This window comes from Oryzias latipes, chromosome 4 (assembly GCF_053564925.1).
Source record: "Oryzias latipes strain Hd-rR chromosome 4, Olatipes_Hd-rR_3.1".
NCBI classification, from domain to species: Eukaryota; Metazoa; Chordata; class Actinopteri; order Beloniformes; family Adrianichthyidae; genus Oryzias; species Oryzias latipes.
The window spans coordinates 7,767,466-7,777,763 of record NC_136240.1 but is presented as its reverse complement, the minus strand read 5'-3'; the positions used below and the strand labels follow the sequence as shown (position 1 = coordinate 7,777,763).

Here is a 10,298-nt window from a genome sequence, read left to right as displayed (position 1 = left end):
TCAAAGTGCAGTTCAAAAGGCTTTAGTAACAGCAGTAAACCCAAACAATTTCATGTACTAAAATGTTTTGTTTTCAAACATTTTAAAATATATTTAAACATAATTTTATCACTTTCTGCGTGTAAAACGTATCCACTCCAGTCCGGCAGGGGGCGCTGACGCCGCGTGCCTGATCCAGCAGAAGAAGCCCGCAGTCAGGCCGTTGTTGACCTTGTTCGGATCCAGATGGGGTACTGGGACCTTCCTGAAGGTTCGGACTGTGTCCAAAAGACATGGATCACCACCAAACTGGGCACGGCTCTGGGTAAGGTTCGACTAAAGGCTTCGAGTTGGTCTGTTCTGGAGCAACCTCGATGTTCAAAGCTAATGCTAAAGCTACGGTAAATAAGGGGATAGTTAAGGATCAGTGACGTCATCGACTCGGCTCAGACCCCTACGTTTGTCTGGTTCCGGTTCTGGCGTAAAAGCATCGTGCGCGCGAACAGAGGAGCGTAAAGTTTGACAGACTGCAATGAGACCAATTCGTGCCTCCACCACAGACAGACAGTCACAGACAGAGGCAGACAGGCAGGCTGACTGATTTCCCTGTGATGTTCTTGTCCCCCTGCCTGGATCTGGTCATCAGGAGCATTAAGTACGCTTAAACTCAGTAATGACTGTCGGTTGATGGAACTCAGAGCACCATGAAGCTCTCTGCTTCCTCCACAAGCTCCAGGTTCTGCTCGAGTGATGAAGGAGAGGGCCTCACTTCCACCAGAAGGCCAAGTCCTCAAGTGATGTTTAACACTTTAGAGAGGATATGGACTTGTGTGGGCGGAGCTTCAACAACCTCCAGCTATCTGTTAGATCAAGTGTCAAACTTGAGGCCCGCGGGCCAAATGTGACCCACCATGTCATTTTATGTGGTCTGCGAGAGCATAAAAGTGTGTCATTCAGTCATTCATCTCCTTCCGTTTGTTCCCTTTCGGGGTCACGGGGCTGCTGGAGCCTATCCCGGCCACTTTTGGGCAAAGGCAGGGGGCTCCCTCACCAGTCTGTTGCAAATAAAAGTTTTTAATTTCTTAAAATAAAAATTGGTGTGTTTTTATTCATATGTAGGGGGAATTGGACTTGAAATATCAAATTGGGTAACTATACATTAGGACTTAAACACTGTCCATATAACCTAACCTGACAGAATCAAATTTAAAAGGATTTATGCTAGAGTAACAAGCAAACATTTGTTTTCCATGCAACTGTAATTGTCACTTTGAAACGTAACTCACTTTGAAACATTAAGGAGTAGTTACATTTATTTTTTATCACATTTAGTTACATGTATTCGTTATATCCGGCCCTTTGAGGACAGCTGCTATGCTGATGTGGCCCTCTGTAAAAATGAGTTTGACACCCCTGTGGTAGAGATCCATTGCTCGAAGACCTTCCTGAGTTTGGTCTCCTGGTTTAAGCCAAGTTTTTCTGCTGACCTGCAGACGACATCACACCCTGAGACCAGCTGCTCTGTGGGGTAGAATGTCTGTAAAAACCTATGCAAGAAAGGAGCGTCGCTTACTCCCCCAGGGGTGTGGGGGGATTGAGGGAGAATCTTGAAGGAGGATTCTTTTCAGGGAAGCAGAGTCACAAGAATTTGGATTTCTCAGGGACAACCCCACTACCACCAAGCAACTGATTCCAAATGTGCCCCTGGGGATCCTTCAATGGGGAAAGGCATGTAGGGTTCTTCTGTCGGGTACAAGATTGGACTGGGATATGTAGGCCAAGTTTTTACATGGTTGTGCCACGCAGAAAGATTGTTTGTCCTTCGTGTTGTCTCAATAAAGTTTCTTTTTTCCGTTTTATACACATTTTTTAAACTTTCTTTCTTATGAGAGGCAGGCTTGCTTTGACTTATCAGTTTAGATTTTGGCTGTCATGCAAGTGTGACCCCGCTGTGACTCCACTGTGTCCCACCATGACCTGACTAAGACCCAGCTGTGACTCGACTGTCCCACCATGTCCTGACTGTGGCATTGCTGTGACTCCACTGTGACCTAAACGGTGATCCTCATGCCAATAGCTCCCCCCACTCACAGCACGTTTGGTGTGTTTCAGGTCTGGTGGGTTCAGCCTATCACATGGTGGCATTGCAGCCGGACTCGGCTCTGGAAGCTGTACAGAGAGCCACCAATGGCACCGTCACCATGGGTGAGTCTAGCATTCATGCTTTAGCATCATTAGGTTCTAGTTGTGTTTCTGAGGGACTCAGCCTGGACCAGACTGGACTCCAGGACAGTCACTCACAAAGTCAATCACCATGATGTTTGGATCTGAATGACCTGATCTCTTTTATTGGGGGGGGGGGTTCATGTCAACGCACTTGTTTAATCTGGATTAGTCTTTAGATTAAAGTTTAAGGGATTTCAATGAGACGAGTTTTGAACTTTGACCCAAACTCCGTACTGTCTATGATCATGATGTCGTCATCCGCTGTTTTATCTAGAGTATTTGGAGAAACAGGCAAACGTTATGCAAACCATAGGGTGGAAAACAGAAGGAGATAGGACCTTCATCTGACATCAACTGTGACCTTTGTGTCCCTCAGCTGCTCTGGGAGCAATCTTTGGAATGACCACATGTCTCAGCGCTCAGATCCGTGACGCTCCGGACGACCCGCTCAATTATTTTATCGGGGGGTGCGCCTCTGGGATCTTCCTTGGAGCCAAAAGTGAGTATCATGAAGGCATTGATCATTCTCTTCATCTCTACATCAGGTGTGCTGCAGGAGATCTTTTACTGCTTATAGCTGGGATAAAACCCTTCATGTCATTCAGAAGCGTCTGTCAGGTAACTGAAGGAATAAACAGCAGAGCAGCAGGAATGAAAACACAGGAGAAAAGCCCCGAGTGTGTGCGTGTGTTGACCCTTTTCAGTTTAATTTGAGGACCAGGATTTGATCTCGGGTTGTAATGTGACGGTGGGTGGATAAGTGTAGCTACACCTGTGAGGACTGACGGATCTCAGAACACAGGTTTCTGACTTTAGACTCTGGTTAGGACCAGGTTGTGTTGTTACTGGCGTTTTCTGAAGGTGTCAGAAATGACATGCGGTCACTCCACCCTTTTCTGCAGCTCACAGCGCCATAACGGGGACGTCGGCATGTCTGGGATTGGGGACGGTGGCCTTCTTAACCAAAGTGGGTAAAATGGAGGGCTGGAGGGTGGCTGGACCCCCCAAACTGTAAGAGGAGCATCTGCGAGCTTCATTTACTGTACAAAGATGTGTTTAATAAAGTTTCTGTTGAAACCTGTGTGTCTGACTTCACCAACCGAATACACTGAACCAGTTTAGGTCACATCATCGCCTAGACTGGTTCTGTTTAGTCTGAACCACATTCAGCGAGTTCTTTCTGAACTGTGTACAGAAAAAGTAAAGTGCCTAGGATAGCACAAGGGTTAACATTGGGAGCTGGGTCATCTAGACCCACTAGACAGTGCTCTGAACCTTTTTTCTTCAATGATTTGTGATCTTCACTGGTGTCCATGGATTACATGAAATCTTTCCACCTTTATCCACCTTTGTCATGATAGGGAGAACACGTCAATGTAAAGGTGGGGGTCATCTAAGATAGCACAAGGGTTAACATTGGGAGCTGGGTCATCTAGACCCACTAGACAGTGCTCTGAACCTTTTTTCTTCATTATTTGTGATCTTCACTGGTGTCCATGGATTACATGAAATCTTTCCATCTTTATCCACCTTTGTCATGGTAGGGAGAACACGTCAATGTGAGGGTGGGGTCATCTATGCACAAGGGGTAAATCATTACAGACAGAAGAGAACAAACTGTCAATGAGTTTAGAAAAATTCTATTACTATTGGATTGGTCCAGGGTTTATGTGACTGATGTGACTGTTGCACATGTTTCTCTTTCCAATAAATGCTGCCCATTAAGGCTATTTAAGGAAACTTCAAAACTCACTGAGCCCTGGATGACAGCAGGACCTAGAACTAATGCATGCAGAACGGAAAATAAGACGATACGATGAGAAACTAGACAGTTGGCAATCGAATAAAGCTTATAAAAACAAACTTACAACTATTTTAAGAAGAGCCATAATATATAATTATAATAAAAATATGAAAAAGGAGAAAGGTAATATGAAAGTAACATGGGATACTCTAAATAAAGTAATTCATCCAAATTAAAATCGACCAAAGTTACCAGATTATTTTGTAGATAACGATCTCATGTTAAATAACAACAGAAATTTCAAATAATTTCAAAACATTTTTTGTCCACATTGAGGTAAGACGGATAATTCAATGGGTATTACCAGTAATCATGAGAGGCATAATATGGCCAAAATTCTACAAGCTATGTTACTTTATTAGATACAGAAAACAAAATAAAAACATTTACTGACAGTGATGGACTTGATTTGAAAATCGTCAAAAAAGCTATGGACTGAATTATTAAACCATTGACTTACATTTGCAATTTAGCAATACCATCAGGTATTTTTCCAGAGAAAATAAAAGTAGCAAAAAGTATCCCAATCTTTTAAAATCTGATAAATATTTCATAATTATGGACCTACAACATTACTGTTTCAGTTTTCTGAAATTCTTATGGTTTGCTTTTAAACTTAAATGTTTTTTTGTTTTTTTTAGAAAAAACATTTGTGAGCTGGATTCAGGTCCCAAAGATAATTGAGTTAACTGAAAAGATTCCTGCACCAATAGATACAAAAAAAAACATTATACAATTGGAATGTTCATAGATTTACAAAAAGCATTTGATACAATTAATCACAATCAGCTGTTATCTAAATTGTGCTATCTTGTGCTATCCTAGGCACTTTAACGTTGGGAGTTGGGTCATCTAGACCCACTAGACAGTACTCTGAACCTTTTTTCTTCAATGATTTGTGATCTTCACTGGTGTCCATGGATTACATGAAATCTTTCCACCTTTTTCCACCTTTGTCATGGTAGGAATAACATGTCAGTGGAAGGGGGGGGTCATCTAAGATAACACAAGGGTTACGCGATTAAAGGCCTCTCACTCCGGCGCCTTAAAAGTTATTGAACTAATCAACAACAGTATGTGCAAGTAAATGGAAAAATGTAAACCACCAAAAGGTAATTACAGGAGTTCCACAAGGATCTGTCCTAGGTCTCCTACTTTTCATTTTGTTCATAAAGGATATTTGCAAAGTTTCTAAAAGTATTCAGTTTCTATTGTTTACAGATGATACATTTTTTTATACTTCAGAACAAATTTACCTGAACTAATGATAATGTTAAAAGAGGAAACAGCTAAGGTGAAAGACTAGTTTAATGAAAACAGATCATTTCTGGATTGGGAAAAAAGATCCAAACCGATACTTGAGAATTAACTTGACCAAATATTGACCAGGATAATATTTGGTAAATGGCGTATACTTATATAGTACTTTTCTACTTCCTACAAAGGCCCAAAGCGCTTTACAGCCACAGTTCAGACATTCACACACTGATGGCGCCTGCGCTGTTGAACACTGACGCCAACCTTCCACCAGAGGCAAAGTGGGGTTCAGTGTCTTGCCAAGAACACTTCAACACATGGGTGGGCAAGGCAGGAACTGAACCAGCCATCTTCTGATCAGAGGTCAACTGCCCTACAACTGCACCACAGCCACCCTGAAGTTTGGAGAAAAGCATTTTCTGTCCATACAAGCTTTTGTTTCACTCACAGAAAAAACAACAACAATCGGAATAATCAACAAAAAAAGGCAGCAGAGAACACAATTAATCTGTTTGCTGAATCTTGACGGCTGAAGTTTTCTGATTTAGTTGATTTAAAACTTTATTGTTAATGTTAAAGGCCAAAGTAAGAACTCACCCAAATATAATTCCGTTTTTTCTTTTGTTTCAGAAGACGATAGTAACAGGAGGAAATATAATTTTACAGTCCCGTTTGCATGCACAACTTAGAGACAGACACACATATCAGTTCATGGATTTAAATGGAGTCAATCTATGGAACTCACTGGACACTACACTGCATGAAACTACAAAAATAAAAAAGTTTAAAGATGAGATACTAGATAAATAAAAGCAGATAAACTAACTAGGACACACGTGTAAGCTGGAGATGAAGATGGATTAAGTAGAGGATAGAACTGTAAAACTGTACAGTTTTGACAGAATTATTTTTTTGTTGTTAAAAATGTCTATGAGTTGGTGTAAAAGTCAGGGAACAAATTATATTAGAAACACTTTCTTCATCCTGTTCCAATTTATCAAAGCCTAAAGAAGGGTTATTGTTGTTTGTTTTCTTGTAAAGTGGCACAAACAATAAACAATTCATATGTCAATTAATATTTGAAGTTGACTACAATTTTTTATTGGTGGGATTCTGTTGTGGAAAGTATCTGTCTGTGCTTCTGCAGAGCGTAAACGTAATAAACACATCTTTTTCTGTAACGTTTGTGGTTTTTCTGGTCTGTCAGAGGTTTCTGACCCAGCAACAGGTGACGATGACGGCTTCATTCACCGCGCACTGCTGCGACTTTCAGAAGTGGTGAGGGGCGGGCACAGCCCCCTCTAGCGCTATGAAGCTGTAACTGCAGTAAAATTAGCGATGTGTGCAACACCTACACACAGCTGTTGACCCGAAAAGCGCGGAGGCTGCTTTCTCCAGCAGGGGGCAGCAGAGACAAGACGGCCTTTTACGACCAGAGAAGAAGTGGGCGGTCCCGTGACTTTTTAAGGAAAAGCCGCTGAGCATCTCGGAGTCGGCTGTCCGAACCTAGGTTTTTCGGTCCGGGACGGAGAGGCGGCAGAGAGCCGTAACCGTTCGAACTTACTTCAGCTGACGCGATTCTGTTTGTGTTGACAGAGAAGAACCGGCTTGGTTGGTTCCGTCCTCCAGGCAACACGAGAAGAGAAAGGAAGGTAAGTAAACAAGCAGCTGCAACCGAACAGAACTCGGTAAACGACGTGGAGCGTGTTTTAAATCCCGAACCTGTACCTCTATGCCATTATTTTGTTTCTTATTATTGTTGTTTCTTGGAAAGTTCTGGTACCAGGGCTCGGTTCCGTTTGTGTCCCCAGTGGTAAATACTTTAACTCACGTGTGATTTTTTTTTTTTTTTTTTTTTTTGCTGCAGGTAAACAAAGCGTTTGTTTTTTCCGGAGCGAACCTGAACTACTCTCTTCGTTTGCAGTTGTCCTCTCCAGGGATGGGGAGGCTGGGGTCTGCTGGTCTTCCTGCACAGCTGCTGCTCCTGGTGCTGCTGACGAATGCATCAGGTGACTGTCCCAGCCGCGCGCCGCTGTCATGCGCAGTGAAGCCTGATCAAAAGTTTATGCTCCTAAAACATTTTTTCTGCTCAAAATGAAACGATGCTGTAGGATTGTTATTTTCTCTTATAATCCGATAGATGAGCTGTGATGAAGATGAGAATGAAGGTTTGTTTGTGTGTTAGATTCCAGCGTGTGTCTGTCGGCTCCAGAGTCAGTCACCCTGCAGGAAAACTCAGCCGGCTCCGTCACCCTTGCCTCCAGGTAAAGGACCCCCCCCCCCCCCCCCCCCATCACCACCTCTTCTGCTGCTCATGAACGGCCTCACTGCTGGTCATGTGACTTTCGTTCTGCTGTCCCTCCCTTAGTTCAGCTCTGAACCGCTCGGCTGTCATTCACCTGAACGTGACCTACAGCTCCAAACTGAACTTCTCCTCCATCATCAGTCTTCCTGATCAGGTGAAACCACCCACCCTCGCACAGATCTTTACAGACCCCGCTTCTCTGTCCTGTCGTCACAGGAAGTAGGACCTCTTCATCAAGTCTTCCTCACTTTTGTTTTTGTAGTTGCTGCTGCCTGCTGGATCCACATCACTCACCTTCAATGTGATGGCACATGAAGTTGGTCAAGTGACCTCTTACCTACTCAGCAATGGCACAAACCTCCCCAGGTGAGTGTAGATGCACTCTAGCATGATGATCAGACCTACACCATGCCCCAACATGGCATACATTTTTTTTATTTGTAAATACTTATGTCATGAAAATCCAGGTAAGGCGGTCAGGACTTTTATTCTGTGAAATCCCAAGCTCTCCTCCTGCTCTTCCTGCAGCTGGTCGGTGCGGATCCGCTTCATGGTGATCCACAGCAGTGTTCTGTCTGTGCTCAGTCAAGTGATCGGCTGGATCTACTTTGTGGCCTGGTCTGTGTCCTTCTACCCACAGGCTTGGGAGAACTGGAGGAGGAAGAGGTACTTTCCTGTCTTTTAATCTGCAGCTCTGAAACACCTGACTGCATCCAGGTGTGTCGGTCTATTTTCATACTTAAGAACTCTGACTCAGCACCTTCGGCCCAGGATGGTTGTCATTGTGAAAGGCTAACACGTTTGTGTTTAGTGTCGTAGGTCTCAACTTTGACTTTCTGGCTCTGAACCTGACCGGCTTCATCGCCTACAGCGTCTTCAACATCGGCCTGTTCTGGGTCCCGTACGTTCAGGTGAGCTGGTCCTAAAGGGAGGGGCTTCTTTTAGCTCCATGGTCTGGGAGGATCCAGTCTGTCCACAGGGATGAGGATCCTCTTTCACTTCTCCCTCCTTCCCCCACAGGAGGAGTTTCTAAAGACCAACCCCAATGGTATCAACCCTGTCAACTCCAACGATGTCTTCTTCAGCATCCACGCTCTTCTGCTCTGTGCAGTCTATGTCTGCCAGGCTGTCGTCTACGAGGTAGGTGTCATCTGCAAACGTTTGCGAGTAATGGGTCAGGGGCTCGTTCAGCAGCACGTCTTTCTGTCTTGCAGAGGGGGGACCAAAAGGTCTCCTGGATGGCAAAGCTCCTGTTGCTGATTGGCTGGACCTTCGCTTTTATCAGCCTCTTTCTGGCTGTAGCCAAACAGATCACCTGGCTCGACTACCTTTACTATTTCTCCTACATTAAGCTGGCAGTGACTCTGGTCAAGTATGTCCCACAGGTAAGCCGCTGCCCCGCTTTGGAGCTGTGGACTTTGAGCGAATGAAGATGAGTTGGTCTGTTTCCAGGCGTACATGAACTACAGGAGGAAGAGCACAGAGGGCTGGAGCATCGGCAATGTCCTTCTGGACTTCACAGGAGGAGTCCTGAGCATCCTGCAGATGATTGTGCAGTCCTACAACAATGGTATGTCCAGGATGTCTGCGCTCAGACGTAATGATACTGGAGGAACCTGTCAGCCAAATTGTATGGACACAGCTGTGGCAGTGCCCTGTTTGTTTCAGGTCACTCCAAGCATTTTAAGTGTCCCACTTTCACAAAGATTGGCCTGTTTTATTTTGAAGTTCAGAGAGGTTCTTCTCCATGATCCCTTTCTGTCTGCTCAATCCCCTTAACCCTTGTGCTATCCTAGGCACTTTAACATTGGGAATTGGGTCATCTAGACCCACTAGACAGTGCTCTGAACCTTTTTTCTTCAATGATTTGTGATCTTCACTGGTGTCCATGGATTACATGAAATCCTCTTCACCTTTATCCACCTTTGTCATGGTAGGGAGAACACGTCAATGGTCATCTTGACCCAATAGGAAAGCACAAGGGTTAAGGAGAACAGACTGTACTTCCCTCACTGCAGTGGAAGCTCGTGTCTGCGTGTCGGGCCTTTGGGTGGATGCTCGTGTCTCATGTTGACTCTGGTTCTTCCTCAGATGAGTGGCGGCTCATATTCGGGGACCCAACAAAGTTCGGCCTGGGCCTGTTTTCTGTGCTGTTTGACATCATCTTCATCACGCAGCATTACTGCCTCTACAGGACGCAGCATGATTATGTAGCCGTCCCAGATCAATAGGACCACTGAACTCCTGAGTTCTGGATCCAGATTAGACCAGATGGAATATCGCCTGTTCTAGGGTTCATGGACTTCAGATTTCTAAACTCAGATTCTGAGGATTTTTGATAATGCATCAGATTTTCTGACCAGTGTCTTCACTGAACTGGACTCAGTTCATATGCACTTTAATAAAAAAGGGAGAAGCTTTAAGTGTGTTTGTTGTTTCAGCAGATGGACCCACACAGACTCTCCAATCTGTGCCTTATTTAGATGTTTAGGAACAAAAATAAAATCTTCTCACCATCAGCGGATCTGTGACTCGACAGTCATAAAGAGGAGCTGCAGACTGAGCTCAGACACTCATGTGGGGAGACATCTGAGCAGACGGCACTCCACATTGAAGTTGAAGGACGGTCCTTCATTCCTATGTCACCCAATTCACACATTTCTTAAATTACAACAGAACGGAAATAATCTAAAATCAAACTCTCCCCTGAGAAGTGAAAAGACAAAT

At 44.2% G+C, this 10,298-nt stretch overlaps 2 protein-coding genes across 3 annotated transcripts; both read left to right on the top strand.

Annotated features, from left to right (window-relative positions):
* Positions 1 to 145: 145 nt before the first annotated feature.
* On the top strand, positions 146 to 3,282 carry ndufa11 (NADH:ubiquinone oxidoreductase subunit A11). The gene is made up of 4 exons (XM_004067648.4): positions 146 to 304; positions 2,092 to 2,184; positions 2,582 to 2,704; positions 3,108 to 3,282. The coding sequence occupies exons 1-4, from the start codon at positions 226 to 228 to the stop codon at positions 3,218 to 3,220; spliced, it is 408 nt and encodes a 135-aa protein (XP_004067696.1). The 5' UTR covers positions 146 to 225; the 3' UTR covers positions 3,221 to 3,282.
* Positions 3,283 to 6,673: 3,391 nt separating this feature from the next.
* Positions 6,674 to 9,994, top strand: ctns (cystinosin, lysosomal cystine transporter). 2 transcript variants are annotated; one of them, XM_023954041.2, is made up of 11 exons: positions 6,674 to 6,918; positions 7,191 to 7,275; positions 7,452 to 7,530; positions 7,635 to 7,725; positions 7,834 to 7,937; positions 8,100 to 8,237; positions 8,383 to 8,482; positions 8,592 to 8,711; positions 8,786 to 8,956; positions 9,024 to 9,141; positions 9,663 to 9,994. In XM_023954041.2, the coding sequence occupies exons 2-11, from the start codon at positions 7,206 to 7,208 to the stop codon at positions 9,800 to 9,802; spliced, it is 1,131 nt and encodes a 376-aa protein (XP_023809809.1). In that variant the 5' UTR covers positions 6,674 to 6,918; positions 7,191 to 7,205; the 3' UTR covers positions 9,803 to 9,994. The 2 variants fall into 2 exon arrangements, with proteins under 2 accessions (XP_023809809.1, XP_023809808.1); XM_023954040.2 differs by having other exon boundaries at positions 6,682 to 6,918; positions 7,134 to 7,275.
* Positions 9,995 to 10,298: the final 304 nt, after the last annotated feature.